This window comes from Lethenteron reissneri, chromosome 30 (assembly GCF_015708825.2).
Source record: "Lethenteron reissneri isolate LAM-NWPU_2019-01 chromosome 30, ASM1570882v1, whole genome shotgun sequence".
NCBI lineage: Eukaryota > Metazoa > Chordata > Hyperoartia > Petromyzontiformes > Petromyzontidae > Lethenteron > Lethenteron reissneri.
The window spans coordinates 2,660,600-2,676,584 of record NC_083808.1 but is presented as its reverse complement, the minus strand read 5'-3'; the positions used below and the strand labels follow the sequence as shown (position 1 = coordinate 2,676,584).

The following is a 15,985-nucleotide window of genomic DNA, read 5'->3' as shown; positions in this document are numbered from 1 at the left end:
CTAAACAAAAGTACAGCGTCACTGGCATTGGAGCAAAAACTGCGAAAACATGGCAAGACCCTCCTGAAAAAGAGCCTTGAGACTCGGCGAGGCTTTCCTGGGCAAACAAGCATAATGATAAGAAATAATAATTTAAACTATAAACTGGAAAACCTTTTTAATTTTACCAGGTAAGGCCCACTGAGCTACGGTAGCTCCTTGTCAGATGCTACCTGGCTACAAATGATAGCCCAACGAAGTGGCTGATCACGTGGAAATTTATAGGCAGCCAAATTTTCTAAATGCACGTTTTCTAAATATGGAGGGAAAAACCGGAGAACCCGGAAAGAGACACGCAAACTCCAAATATACAGCAGCAGGCGTCAGACTCGGAATCGAACCCACCACCTCCTGCATACCAGGCGAGGGAGTTAACATCTCGCTCGGGAGGATGGTGAATCTTGAAATGTCACGCGCAACATCCGATTGACTTTTAAACGAATGCCAGCGCGAAAGCCCTGCGGGTTTGGTTGTTCAGCTGCCTCCTCGCTCGCCCGTGTTGTCCTTCCTCAGCCAACTGCAGCAACAGCTGCCTCAACGGCGGCACGTGTCACCACCACGGCAAGTGCGTGTGCCCGCCCGGCTTCGACGGCAGCCACTGCGAACACAGTACGCACGCACGCACGCGCGCCCACCCAGCCACCCAGCCACCCACCCCGCAACCCACCACCCACACCGACGCACCGCACCGGCAAAATGGTCACAGCGCATCGGGCTCCGCTCACCGATCTGAACACACAAGCACCCACCCACCCTCCTCTCCGCTCACCACTACCCACCACTAGTCACTTGGGGGGGGGGGGGGGGTGGGCAACAGCCGCGTGCCCACAAACAACCGGACGGGAATTGTCGACCGTGCACACTAACTGATGTGTCACATGATACTGGTGTCACCATCATCATCGACTAATCATTATAAACTCGGTTTTCTATAGCGCAATTCGCACGAGGCCTCAAGCGCTTATTTTCAGCCATGGTCAATCCACTGCTGGATGACGGCCCCCGTCCCTTTAACCAAGCCGCCACCGCCACTTCTGGTGATTCAGCGATGTCACGATCTCACCCGAGGTGCCGGCTTCATCACTCCATCTCCAGTCCTCTCGGACTCGCTACATTGCTGTGCCGTCACCTGCTTTGGGCTGTGACGCACCCTGCCCAAGTTGTTCTACGTGATAATCGTCGAATCCATACCCGGCTGCCTTCCAATAAAAATATTGAGAATCAGAATATGTATTTATACTGGAGGAATCCGATGAGCTATGAAGCTCTTGTTCAACTTACGCACGGGATTCCGTTCCTGAGGCCCGTTCGTAAAGTACGAACGGTTTGTAAGTCGGGACACAAAAATTCACTGCATTTAAATGCCCATGCGATCAGTGTTCTCAATCGTGTTACGGTTCAACAATAAAAAAGGGAAGTGTTGTTACACTAATAAATAAGAAGAAATATTGTACACCTGCTTGTAATACTATAATAAATACTGTATAGTAAATCAAACGTAACATAAAGTAACATAAAGAGATAGAGAGAAAAAAATTATCTTAATTTTCAGTTATCTTGATTCCACGATTCTGGCTTGCTAATAGGAAGGGGTATTCGTAAGTCGAGGTGCGCTCGTAAGCCGATGTTGTTCGTAAGTCGAGGACTATCCGCACTGGACAATAAAGCGCCAAGAACCGGTGCGCGCGTCTCGAGCCACAATCGCTCGCAGCCGGCGCTGGACCACAAATCACCGCCGCCACCCGTCAATCGGTGACTCGAGAGCGACTGAGATCTCTCTCTCTTTCTCTCGCAGGACACTGACCAACGAACGCACGCCTCTGTCTCCTGCCCCCCCCTCCCCCTGCAGGCAAGTGCAGCCCCCCGTGCCAGAACCGTGGCAAGTGCGTGGGCACCAACCGCTGCAAGTGCTCCAAGGGCTACGAGGGTGACCACTGCGCTCGACGTGAGTCTTCGCGGGATCTTTATTTCAGAATCGGAATCGTCATTTAGACTGGAGGAGGAGGAGAAGGAGGGAGGAGGGAGGAGGGAGAAGGAGGAGGGAGGAGGAGGAGGAGGGAGGAGGAGGGAGGAGGAGGAGGGAGGAGGAGGGAGGAGGAGGAGGGAGGAGGAGGGAGGAGGAGGGAGGAGGAGGGAGGAGGAGGGAGGAGGAGGAGGAGGAGGAGGAGGAGGAGGAGGAGGAGGGAGGAGGAGGTGGGGAGGAGGAGAAGTAGGAGGGAGGAGGAGGAGGAGGAGGGAGGAGGAGGAGGGAGGAGGAGGAGGGAGGAGGAGGGAGGAGGAGGAGGGAGGAGGAGGGAGGAGGTGGGGGAGGAGGGAGGAGGAGGAGGGAGGAGGGGGAGGAGGAGGAGGGAGGAGGAGGAGGGAGGAGGGAGGAGGAGGGAATCGGGTTAGCTACGAAACTCTTATCTCACAGACGTCGAGTCGGGGCGGGGCGGGGGTCAGCGACTCGTACCAACTAAACGAAACAGACCACGATGTGGGAGCAACACCGAGGTAAGGGTACGGCAAGTGGAGAGACAGGTCCCAGCCGTAGTCGTCGTAGCTGACGGCGTCATCGCGAGCTGCGGCCGCAGCGTCGTCGTCGTCGTCGCCCTGCGGATGAAGGTTCCACTTTGCGGCGGCCATTCCTGAGGGATTGCGCGCGCGGAGCGAACGACAAAACGACAACGACGCCAGTTGGATTTGTCGATCGGTCGTCGTCCTCCACCGGGCGTTCCGTTGTCGGCCTGCCGGCCTGCCTGCTGAACCCGTGGTGGTGGGGCGCAGTGTGGGTAAGTCGGTGGACTGACCCTTGACCTATGACCAGATCACCTGCAATGCGCCCGACCTTGTTTTCATCATGGAACCAAAGAGAGGGGACGAGCCTGGTTAGCGCCTGGATGGGCGATGACCGTGCGTGACAGGTGCTATAGGCTGCCAACTTGGAAAAATGCGAAAAAGATCCATTGTGTCTGTGCTCCCTGCTGTCCCCAATCCGCACTGACCAGCATGGTGAAGTATGGTCAAACGACGCCTATCACTGGCACGGCGTTGGGGAAGCCCTCATCCAGCAATGTCCCATGAGGGATGCAGGTTGATTTACTTGATTTACCTTTAAATATGTTTCAACATACGTACTTTGTAAATCTAGATTTAAAACTCATTTCCATAGCACGGCTTTTTGTGTTTAGTTTGTTGTCCTTCCCCCGCATCTCGGATTAGCACGGTTGGCTACGTACGGCGCAAACGAAGTTAAACATTCATACACAAATAAATAATTTAGTTTCTGTAAGACTGGGCGGAGGGGCGAGCCAATCTCGTGTAAATGTCCAGCGATGCACCTCGGGTTGTTTGGCATCATGTCCGACGTCTCGCTCCACGTGCCGGGAGCTTCCTTATGCGCTGGGTCACTCCACGTCGTTATCAGACCGGGAGCCTGCCATAACCGGCGCAAGCGACAAAAAAACCTACGCTGTGAGTAGCACAAGCTGGAACTTCGCGTCCTTGGGGAAATCCCGTGGAAATTATGGCGCGTGATTCGACGCTCAAATCTTTCCGGCTCCATCTCCTCTGCGGATGTATATTTAAGCCGCACTCCTTGTCGGATATTGGCAAAAACAATTTTGCGAGACCCCCACCATCACGGACAGCGCTTTGATGGTAAATTGGTGGCAAAGTGCAAACTTTCCCCGGAGTTATTTTGAGGACGTTTGAACAAAAAAAAACCCGACAGCTTTGAAATTTCGTCGTCACGGTGCAAAACGAACCCCATGGGATGTGCTTCGGTTTGCCTTGCGAGACAGGCGCCGTCCGTGCGTGCGTGGCACTAGGGGAGCGGTGGCGCAGTGGTTAGCGCACCGTGCTACGAAGCTGGCGGCCTCAGTTCGATTCCTGACCATGCCTACACATCGCTGGTGTAACTAGTCGAAACTGATCCGTAGACTCTCGACGTGGTCGACTCAGCCTCAAATGAGGATCTGGCGTGTGGCGTAAACATCAGCGCTGAGGGAGAATGAGGAGGCCGTGCCGAGTGGTGGCCACTCATCCTATCGCGTGCCGTGCCGGCCTTCATAGGTGCTCGCCATCACCACTCTCCGCTACGGTCCAATGAGGCTACACGGAGGATCTCAGCCTTTGTTTGGTGCTTGCAACAAATGTTCTGTGCGGGCCCGGGCGGTGAGGGCTTTGAGGAGATGGAGAAGCCCCTCAATGTCCTCAAAATCCCCTACCCCCCCCCCCCCCCACGATCCTCCTCGTGTCTCTACCCCTGACAGCTCCCAACTCCCCTTCGCCCCCCCCCCTCCCGCCCCCCTCCACAATCCTGACCCACCCCACGCAACTCCCCCTCCGCCGTCCCCCCAAATACCACAACACCTTCAGGAAGTCCAGCAAACACGGCCGCATCAGTTGTACAAACAGCCGGATGCTTTCAACTGACCGCAGCTGCCACCGTGCCCCGGTGTGTTTTGTTATTTTTTGGTTTCCGTTTGTTTTGCTTTTCTGTTTTCGTTTAAGGGCAACGGATGATGGAGGGGTTGCGGGTTGGGGTGGTTTGGCCCGCACCCCCGGGGAACTGATGCATGGGACATGTCCCGGACTGACGGTGGCAGCCTGTGAACAGCAGACCCCCAGTCGACCAAACAGCAACTGCACCCACCGCCCCCCCCCCCCGCCCCTCTCTCTCTAAGAACCCCGCACGCTCGCTCGCTCGCCCCTTCTCCATCTTCCTCTTCTCGTCCCTCGGACTTGCGGTCCGATGGGCACACGAGGCCATTCCCTGCCACGGGTTACCTCCTGCAGTGCCTCTCTCCGCTGCTCGCGCTGCGCCTTCGGACCGTGGCGTGGTCTTCCCCGATCACCTTCCAGTCCTGCCTCCATCGCCATCCTCCGCAGGCGATCTCCATTCATGCCCGAAACATCGCGGCGTCCCTGCACTGGGATCTGACTCGGCAGCTCGGATTCATTGCTCCACCTCCGTCCTTTCGTGCGAGGCGCTCGTTTCAAAAGGCGGCGATCACTGCCGCCCTTTTCCTTCGTTGGGGGGGGGGGCGAGTGGGGGGGCGAGTGGGGGGGGGGGGGGGCTCGGTGTGACGTCACAGAGCCATCTCGGAGTGGCGAGACGCGGTGGGAATGCCCGAGCGGGGTAAGAAAAAAAGAGTGTTTTCTGGTCTTCGGTCCGGTGGCGGATTGAGGCTTTTGTGTGTGTCGCGGCAGCTGCCCGGCGGGAATCGGGGCGCGTTGTTGGCTTTACCGAGATTCCAGCGTGGCGCGAGCGCAGGTGCCGCGGACAAAGAGGGGCCCCCTCTGTGCCGTGGCTCAAAGGGGGCGAGGGGGTGGAGGAGGAGGGAGGGGGCAATCCTCGCGGCGGCCTTGATCCTCAGAGAAAGTTTTTTTTTTTAAACCGCAAACACTAAAAGGGAAGAAAGACAAAACCTGTTGCGCTATGATGACTTCCTCGTAAAAAAAAAACTGCGAGCGAAATTTGGCCTCCGTCTAAGCGCCGTTGCTTTGCGCCGTGACTCGAGGAGACCACACAGGGCGGCGGTGGAGGAGGCTTACAAAATGACTTTGACGAAGAAAGCAAGAGAGGGTGGAGGGAAGGGGGAAGAAAAAAAAATCACAAATGATTAAATTTATTGCCAGTAACGGCTCGCAGCTATTCAAATGTCGACGATGTATCTCGTTTTTACGAGCCCAGGTCCATGAGAATTCTGCAATTTCCCAAAGATGGATGGTGTGCAGGTGCCAACACAAGGGAAGGGATATTAATATAGTAGGAGGAATAAATAAACAAATAGGCAATAACATTTCACACAGGCTGCACGGCTCGCCGGCAAGGACCTCTCCACGGTGCCACGAGCTCATGGTGATTCTCAAAAGAAAGAAAAATCGCAATGAATAATAGATGCGTAGAATTTACATTTAAATTTGTACCAAAAAAAAAGATGTGATTTATACATCTCTGCCGTCGCACCGCGTGAACTTCATAAGTGTGAAAAATTGTGCGGACCCAAAATTGTATTTCAAAGCGCCGGGTTAATTTAAGGAGCTGATCGTAACGCGTCGCGCAGAGCTGCTGAATTGTGCAATGCCCGCCACGCGCCTGCTTTGTTGGGGTCGCTTCAGGGTTTATGTTAGGGGCAGGGTTAGTCTCGCGATTGTGGTTCGGGCCAGGGGCCATGGTTATTGTCAGGGCTATGGGCTACGGTTCGTGTTCGGGGCTATGGGCTATGGGCTACGGTTCGTGTTCGGGGCTATGGGTAGTTGGTAAATCTTGGCTTAGAGTTAATGCTGGGGTTAGGCGTTAGTATTAGGTCTGGTAGCCATAGTTAGGGCTTGGGTTTCCCTTCGGGTTCATGTGCTAGGATGCTGGCTAGGGCTAAGCTTAGCGTTAATATCAAGGCTGGAGTTAGGGTGAACACGAGGGGTTTGTGCGAGTACCCGGACTTGGGCCAGTGCTGGGGTTAAGGTCGGCAGCGAAGGATCGGGCTGGCTCATGGCTCGGGATGGGGCTCATGGCTCGGGATGGTGCTCGGGGCCTCCGTGTTCGGCTTCGAGTCAGTGAGAAGAGGTTTCCCCCTTCTTTTCCGGCAACAAAAACAGCCGTGTTAAGATGTTAAAAACACCAAACTGAAACCTTTTTACGAGGAATCAAGTCTGCATTAACCACGTGTGGTCATACTCTTCGAGTCACTGTTTGGGTTTCCAGCTGAAGCCTGCCTCCCAGGACTGCGCCGACGTTTCGAGCCGAGGCCGGGACTAAGTCCGCCGACGCGCTCAGGGCTCGGGCCTCTGCGGGGAAGTTCGCGGGCGCGCGTTCACGGAGCCGCACGGGCACGCGCGCGCGTGAGACGTTGGGGGGCGGGGGCGTAGAAGTGGGGGGGGGGGGGGCGGCGCCGAGATGAAAGGCGTCCACACAGGCGGAAGCCATCAGCGAGTGGCATGTGATCAAAGGGCGACTGAGCATCGACCAGAGTGAGAGGGGGGGGGTACGGGGAGGTGGGTGGAGGCGGGGGCTCTGGAATGTTTGGCTCCATGCACCCAGAGGGGTCCTGCGCGCGCGCCACCCATGCGCAGCCCCCCCCCCCCCCCGGATCAGCTGCAGCCGCCGGTCCCTTTCAGCGGCTCGCCGTGTCCCCCCTAAACCACCCCCCCCCCCCGCTTTTGTCGCCCCTTTCTTTTCTCGTCGTCCTCCCACTGCGGAGGATTGAAAGGGGCACCTGGCATCCGCGCAGGCCCGTGGAGGGGATTGTGTCGACGCGCTCTTATCTCTCCCCATTCCGCCACTTGGCGAGAGAGAGCGAGCGAGGGAAAGAGAGAGGAGAGAGATGCCCACTGATCGATTCACGCGGTTCACATGGGGGCGACTTCAATGAGTGAACGCCCGTCCGCTCGCTTTCACGGCTACCACCACCTCCTTTTAATCTCTCGCCTCCTCCTCCTCCCCCCCCCCACGACCCTCGATGATGGATGATCGGCTGCGGTGGCGAGACGCGGGGCCTCGACTCGACCGCAGGCAAAATTACCGACTCCGCTAATCTCGGTAGCCGTGAGAGTGCCGCGCGGCTGAACTCTGACACGGTGGTTTGGGAGGGGGGGAAAGTCGCCAAAAGAAGTGTATGTAGGTGTGTGTGTATGTATGTGTGTGTGTATGTGTGTATGTGGAATTTCTTTCGCACCATACGTAGCCAACCGGGGGAAGGACAACAAACGAAACACAACAAGTTTTGTCCTAAAGAAATTAGTTGTCAATCTAGATGATGATTTGAAAGTGCATGTCTATCCAGTGGCTTCCTAATATCGGAAGGAAGAGCGTTCCAGACGGCCTCAGAAGAGCATCTGGAAGCGCCGCGTGATGCAGTGACCGCCGCCTTTGTTCGACGGCTGAGCCAAAATCCGCTGCTGCTGCCGCTGCTGCTGCTGCCGCTGCTGCTGCCGCTGCCGCTGCTGCTGCCGCTGCTGCTGCTGCTGCCGCTGCTGCTGCCGCTGCCGCTGCCGCTGCCGCTGCTGCTGCCGCTGCTGCTGCCGCTGCTGCCGCTGCTGCTGCCGCTGCTGCCGCTGCTGCTGCTGCTGCTGCCGCTGCTGCTGCCGCCGCTGCCGCTGCCGCTGCCGCTGCTGCCGCTGCCGCTGCCGCTGCTGCCGCTGTCGCTGCTGCCGCTGCTGCTGCTGCTGCTGCCGCTGCTGCCGCTGCTGCTGCTGCTGCTGCCGCTGCCGCTGCTGCTGCCGCTGCTGCTGCTGCTGCCGCTGCCGCTGCCGCTGCTGCCGCTGCCGCTGCCGCTGCTGCCGCTGCTGCCGCTGCTGCCGCTGCTGCTGCTGCTGCTGCCGCTGCCGCTGCTGCCGCTGCTGCTGCTGCTGCTGCCGCTGCCGCTGCTGCCGCTGCTGCTGCTGCTGCTGCCGCTGCCGCTGCTGCCGCTGCTGCGAGGGTGAGCGGAGTTCGCGTGACTGTTTACGCTCCTTGACGGAGATCAGCGAGGTAATTGTGGTCCGCTCGTGGCAATCGCTTTCTGTGCGATTAATGCGACCTAACACAGGACGACGAACACACACAAGTCGCTCGATCATCGCTGGATGGAGCCGAGAGAGCCGTCAACAATATCACGAGACAGATTGACCAAACGTGACGCCAGCAGCAACCGACGCAGGGACCCTTGACCCAGGCGCGGACTCGCTCCGAACTCTGCGTCATTGCCCTCGCCGCAGGAGGTCGATGCCGGGCCGCGGCGAGATATTCGGAGCGCGACGCCATCGTCCTCACTGGGGGAGAGACCCCCAGAGAGTCGCTCGGTCGAGCAGCAGCGCGGCCGGGTTGATGCCGTGGACGTGAACCGTGGCATGTGAACGGTGGAGGTTAATGGTGGGACGTGATCGGTGGGACACCGACGCAGGGTGCTGCTGTCATAGCCCCCAGCAGCCGCCGTCTCCCTGGACCACATGCAGGGGAGAGCGCTTCGGCCAATTAAGCAAACCGCACTTGTGAATGTAACACGTAGCAGTCGTCGAGCTTTCGCGACCGATATTATCCAGAATAGAGGTTTTTTGGGGGTTAGATCGCGTAAACATATCGACGCCGATATAACCCCCCAAAAAAACTTTATTATGCTCACTTGTGAACATTGAAAATTCATCCGGGGAATTGGCGATATGCGTAAAAAAAATCGAATTCATGCATTCGGCAATAATACTTTGTGTTTGACCTTAAAAGTAAAACAAAAATGTCGACGTTCCGGCAACGGCCCTAAATCCCCATACTGACGAGTTGTCATCATCAGCAGCAGCCATCATCAATCCACTGCTGGATGAAGGCCTCTCCAAGCCATAGCCGGAAGCTCTCACCATCATGCGATGTAAACAAACTACTGGGCATCTGTTTAAAAAATAGCTTTATAGCTCATCGGATTCCTCCAGTGTAAATAAATATTCTGATTCTGATCTGCACGCGAGCCGATGTCATTGCTCCATCTCCGCGAAGGCCGCCCTCTACAGGGGAACGCTCTCAGCTGTGGCTGCCACTCAGCCGTGAGCTTCGACCGCTGGACATCGTCTCTGCTAGCCGGGCCGTGTCCTGGCCAAACGCCACTTACCAGACACTGTGATGCTGTGATGCCTCTCTCTCTCTTAAGCCTTCTACGTTGGTCGTCCTGTCAGGCAGCGCGTGGTGATATTCCTCTTCGTTCACGATCGGTTCCGCTCGGAGGAGCTCGTCGTGTGAGTACAATGCCATTGTTTAACGATAGCCCTCCACCACCCAACACAGGCAATGGATGACATCAAGCCGTAACGCGCGTGGCAAATATGCACATCGATTTGGTTTACGAACAAAAAACCGGCATGCTGAGAGGCAAGCCCAATGTTGACAGTTTCGCGGTTTAACGGTAAAATATTGGCATTGTAACCGCACAGCGATCTCACCAAAAAGAAACCAACCGCGAATGATGACATCGGTCGTGAGTGGCATACACGGGCATACACGTGTGTGTGTGTGTTCATCAGCCTCAAATGAGTACCTGGCGCGGTGTGCAGTAAACACCACCACCACCCTGGCCATGCCGGACTCCACAGGCGCTGCTCGCTAACAGCACTTGCCCCAACAATGTGCTAAAGGCTATACGTGGGGGGGGGGGAACCTTTGTCTTTGTGTGGTGTCTATGACCCGGGCTACATCGTTTGCCGACGCCGCCCGACGCTTCATCCACCGACGCCGCGTGCCGGGCACGAGCAGCCGTGTGCTGGTCGGGATGTGCCCCCCACGGATCGTGCGTGGCCCCCCGCGTCTGCCGCTGCGAGGAGGGGTGGCACGGGCAGCTCTGCGACAAGCGTAAGTGTCGCGGGCACGCGCGCGTGTATGTCTGTCTGTGTGTACGTGTCGGTGTGTGGGGGGGGGGGTGTAGCGGTTAGCGCGCTGCGCTGCGAACCCGGCGACCCGAGTTCGATTCCCGCTCACGGCCAATACTGGTGACGATTATTTGAACCGGTCCTGGGCCTCTCCTAGGTCGACTCAGCCTCAAATGAGTACCTGGTGCGGTGTGTAAACATCGCCACTAGGGAGACAAAGGCCGGACTTCATTGGTGCTCTTGCCCCAACAGTCTGCTCAGGCTATACGGGAGATATTTGTCTTTATGTATGTGGAACTTCTTTGGCACCGTACATAGCCAACCGTTCTAATGGGAAGGACACGGGCCAGAGCTCGGTAACCCTTAAGCCTCATTCGAATGGGGCCTGCGATTGCCTGCCCATGCCACTGTTGGCTGTTCGGCATCCGCGAGTACGACTACGATTACTCGTGATAGCAGCCTCCTTTATTTCAGCACGAGATGGAAATCAGACCCACTTCGGCACGCGACGCAATTGCCTCTTTTGCGTCCAATCGGAGGCAGCACCTCCGATGAGCACGTACGGTGCGAGAGAAGTTCAACATACATACATGAAGCCATTGACAATACAACACCACGTGAAACAAAACTAAAGACACTTGAAATGTAACAACTCTCAGCCGTGTGTTTAACTCAATCGAACCCTCCTCTCGAGGTTTTTCAGCCTCAGCTTCCACCCTGACCAGCCGTCTTGCGAAATAATAAAGTCCCGACCCAGGTAGACCTTGTGGATGCACACGAACTGCGGGGTGCCCACCTACGCGGCTGCCTGGACGCTGGCGGGGCGGAGGGGATATTTTGACGTTGATATAAACTGCAGCCTTTAGTGCTGCTCGGAAGCGAATAATCAAATACTTGTTTCAATGCATGCCTATGCCGGTCAATGGGGATTACCTGTAGCGCAGACAACAACAGCAGCTACTGCTATTCTATTGCACGCAAACGACAGGGGGTACGAGAGCAATGTGCATGCACAATGTGCGTTGATCACCAAATGAATAACCCAACCGGCAACGGATACCCATTGTGATTTAGATGCATTCACTAATCACCGCCCGTTCGCACGTGAAGGGCTCACGAGTGACATCACCACATCGTCCCCTCGATTCAAGGAACGAAATGGGATGATTTATCTTCATCAGGCTTGTCCGCCTGATGAAGCTAGTTGTAATTTACTGGCGAAACGTCGTACTCAGTTTGTAAATGTTATGGCTTGGCTCTCCAACACCCCGGTTAGTGCTGTACTAGTGACGAATTGTCACGTTCTGTTTACGTGACAACCCTTACTAGTTGGCTGTGTCGGGTGGTGGCGGGTTTAACGACACATTGATATATTTACGCGATCTAACCACAATAAAACTTCTCTTATGGACGTCTGTACAACGTTGTGCTACGTGGCGAGCGACGGACGCTCTCCCCCTCCCCGCACCAACTCACTGCGTCCGGCAGCCACGAAATTCGCCCCGCGTGCCGAACCGCGCGTTGAAGCAAAACTGCGCCCGCGTCGCAAAGGCGCCCGGGTATCCCCCCCCCTCCTTCTCCTCCTTCTCCTCCCTCGGGGACGATGAGGAGGACGAGGAGGAGTGAGGAACGAGTGAGGAACGAGTGAGGCGGGAAAGAAGGAGGTTCGCTCCGGACAAGCCGCGTGTGTTTCATGTGCCGCGGGCGCCATCGGCGGATGAGACTCTTTGCGCTCGCCAAACTCTCGCCCCCCCTCCCTCCTCCCTCCTCCCCTCGTGGACTCCGTGGCAGGCGCCTCGATGGGCCCGCACAAGTTTGGCGGCAGGAAGAAGGCGCTGCCACCGCCACCGCCGCCAGCCAAGGTCCTGCCAGAGGACGACACCCCCAGCGACTCCAACTACATCTGGTAACGGCGGCCGTGGGTGGCACGACCCCCACCGGCCCCCCCTCCTCCTCCTCCGCCGCCGTCGTCTCTCCGTCCCCCGAGACTCGCCACGACCCCCACGGCGCAAGACCCCCCCGCGCTCGCACGGCACCGGTGGCCTCGGCGGGCAGCAGCTCTCATCCCCCCTCCATCCGGCTTCGAGTCGTCGTTACCCCGGCGCAATCTCTCTCTGTGTCTCTCTCTCTCTGTCTATCTGCGTGTGTACTGTTCTATACCACGTGTGTGTACTGCTCTATAACACGCGTGTGTACTGCTCTATATCACGTGTGTGTACTGCTCTATAACATGCGTGTCTACTCTATACCATGCGTGTGTACTGCTCTATAACACGTGTGTGTACTACTCTATACCACGCGTGTGTACTGCTCTATATCACGCGTGTGCCGTTCAGGTTCTGGGGATTATACGTTGGGTGTTGAGATGGTACACGTTGCCCATAAAGAGGAGCACAGTGGGCTCGCGAGCGTTCACGGGTTACGGGACTCGACTCGCGTGCGAAGGCGAGCGGGCGAGTGGGCGGGAGTGGGAAGGGCGCTTCGCTGGAAGGGACGGATGGCCAGCGGATAGCGACGGAGTGTAGCCGGAGAGAACTCCCAGCGACAGAGACGGAGGCATGGACATCGGTGTGGGTGGTTTCATGTATTGCGGGATTGCGGGAGACGGCAGCTGCTTGGGGAGGAACTTCATCCAGCAGTGGCATTAACCGTGGCCGCTGACGGCGGTGATTCGGTGCCATTGAAATTCCCTTTCGGCTGTCGGGCAGCCTAAAACGAGCGAGTGTTTGTCTTGTTTGCTTGCGAAGAACTAGCTACCCTCTCAGCCGTGCGTCGCGAGCGTGCGAGTGGACAGAGAGTTGCCGGATGTTGAGTGAACTTCTGTTTTGTATTTTGTGTTGCTGTTGCAGTGTCTCATTGTATACACCGCAGCGCACCACGCATGCTCAGATCTTCTCCTTCGTCGCGTCTCCTTTCCCAACCTTGATGGTCTCTTCCCAGCAGTCTGCGCAGGCCACACCGCCTCTGATATCGGCATCGCCAAAATGTTGAGGAGTTAGCACTGCGGTTGCTGCCGGGCATCTCAGGAGATGACCCCACGTGGCGTGCTTCTGCTGACAAGCACATTGGTCGGTTGTGTAGACGCCATCCCACCCTCGCGGCCCCCCCCCCGTCCCCATGATATCGTGAGCGATTTGAATCTGTCGAGATCCACTCTGGGCGCGCTCAAGGCAATGCCGTGGCGTGACATCGTAAAGGGGACAGCCCTCGAAGTGGCGCAGTCGCACCCAGACACATCTCTCTGCGAGAGGGCACCGGACAAAAAGGCAACGGTCAATTTGCCTTCTGGGCTTTTATCGCGAGACCGGAGGCTGGGGGGTGGGGGGGGGGCACTCATCTCTGACGCGGCCCTGAGCCAGTGGTGGAAATTCCACGTTCCTCATACAGCTTCCAGTCTCATGCACGGGACAGGTGGCACAGCCGAGATGGGCCCCACCCCCCCGTGCTGTGCGTGACGGGGCAGACGCCGTCTCCCGTGTTACCTCGTGCTGCTTGATGAAGACGGTGTTTGGATTAAAATGTTTTTATTCTTTAACACGGTCTTGTTTGTGGGTGGGCGGGGGGGTGGTTGTTATTTTATTGCTGTTCAATTTTTTGTGTACACTGAACGCTGCTCATGTTACTGTAGACGTAGTCGCGTGTCACTTATACAGAAACTGTATTTAATGTTGCTCAGATATCTTGGACGCAGCGTGCGCAGTGTACGCACGCTCAGGTCGCTCATGTCGGCGTTTGGACCCGAAAAAAATTAACCCGTAAAAACAAAGTTTTTCACTATAAATCCTTTATATGCGTGGCGGCTAGAGTCCTCTCGTCCTCTGGCTTGAGATGGCTGCCACCTATGGGTCAGATGATTGTCTGCCACCATTAAGCAATTGGTAATTACATATAATTTTTTTTCCTAAAAAGTGTAAAATTTTTGGAAAAAAATTTCACGAAAATTAATTGTCACGCACAACGAGTCTGTGTGCAAAATGTCAGCTCGATTTGATCACGGGAAGTGGGTAAAAAAACGACCGAAAAATTTGCACGGTCGTAAGCGCGCAAGCAAGCAAGCAAGTGAACTTAATATAAAGGATTTAAAAAAATGTAGCACAGGTGGTACGGTTGGGTGAGGTCCGCCTGGGAGATGGCTAGCAGATGCTACACACTGTCACCCCCCTCCCACCCCCGCTCTTCCAAATAAAAATAAAAAGTAAACCTCTCAATAACTTTTTTAATACATCTTTCTCAACTTTAACTCCGACATTTTATTCCAATTTTGGCTGCCATTGGCATGAGATGAAGAAGTATCGACTCACAATCCTCACGCGAGCGTTGCCGTGAAAAGAGATTTCACGGTGCGAGTTATAAGGTCCTTTAAAGCGACCACCTATCCACCCATAAGGTTGATACAGCTGCTCAAGCACCTTGCTGTAGAGATCTTGGCCGCATGACAGTCAGACCATGATACTTTACCTTCTCAAAAACACAATTTTACAAGATCAAAAATTAAATAAAAATTTGCGATCATCTTTGGCAACCAAGATGAAACCATGAGCCCGGTTTCATCACGGCCGGCCGAGACCCAGATTCAAACCCAACGATCTCAGCGCCACCAGCTCCGTCCTCTGACCCCCAGTGTACCGTGCCACCTCTCAATAATTCAGTAAGCCACTAAACGGAGCGGACAGGGGCATCCTATGTAAGGCGGCAACGCCATTAGGATTGGGATGGCAAGGGCTGCAGTGCGCGTGGCTTTGGTTCTCATGGCGAGTGATGAGCAGGGAGGATTCTCCATAAATCCGATATTTATCCTGAAGCCCATGGGACTACACATCGCAGATTTCGTACTGCACAATGCAGGCTGTGTCCAGCACAGGGGTGTGCCATCATTGCCATTCTCAAGCTGAGTAACGTTGTCATCAAAGGCTGCTGTTTGTTTTAAATACAAAACTTGTTTTTTTAATTATTATAATTATTATAATTGTTATGATACTGTGTTATTAATATTAATTATATTATTGTCGTTGTCACCGTCGTGGTTCTTTTTTGTTTGTTGCAAAAGTTATCCCTTAATATATCACTGCTGTGGTGGCGTTGTGTTGACGCGTGTAGCATGGTGTTTTGTATGTTATTTAATAAGCGTAACAATGGGGTTTGTAGTGTTCGTTGGTGACGGTCCTTGGGCACGGAGTTTCCGAACGCATCGCATGTAGGCTAAAGTCACGTGTCACAGGGACCCGTGGGATTGTATCGAGGTGAAGTGTATCGAATTAAACGGCGGGCACCCCGCGCGCCCTCAATAAACATGTTCGTGCCCCCGCGTGCCCTTTGCTCGGTCTCTGTCGCGACGCAGCCGACGATCCGTCTCGCAGACAACCGAGAGGAGAGAGCGAGAGAGACACACACCACGTGTGCGCGCTCTGCGATCTCTCGCTCACGCAAAAGGAGCCTTCCTCGAAGAGGGGAGCTCTGGAGGGTCCCTCTGGAGCGCCACTCTACCACGCTGAACAGGGATTTGACAGGCATCTCGGGAGAAACTAGGGTGGGTGTGTGGGTGGGTGGGGCCGGGTTAATAAACTTCATCTGATAATTGTTTTTTTACCCTTCTATCTGGCAACAAAACTGACACCTTTTTTACAAGGAGTCATGT

At 55.5% G+C, this 15,985-nt stretch overlaps 1 protein-coding gene across 1 annotated transcript in view; it reads left to right on the top strand.

The window, feature by feature from the left end:
• Nucleotides 1-15,655, top strand: part of WIF1 (WNT inhibitory factor 1) — a 32,426-nt gene extending 16,771 nt beyond the window's left edge. The window contains exons 7-10 of the mRNA XM_061562792.1: nt 553-648; nt 1,889-1,984; nt 10,238-10,333; nt 12,142-15,655. Coding sequence (XP_061418776.1) covers nt 553-648; nt 1,889-1,984; nt 10,238-10,333; nt 12,142-12,260 — 407 coding nt within the window. The 3' untranslated portion in view covers nt 12,261-15,655. The remainder of the gene's footprint in view (nt 1-552; nt 649-1,888; nt 1,985-10,237; nt 10,334-12,141) is intronic.
• Nucleotides 15,656-15,985: the final 330 nt, after the last annotated feature.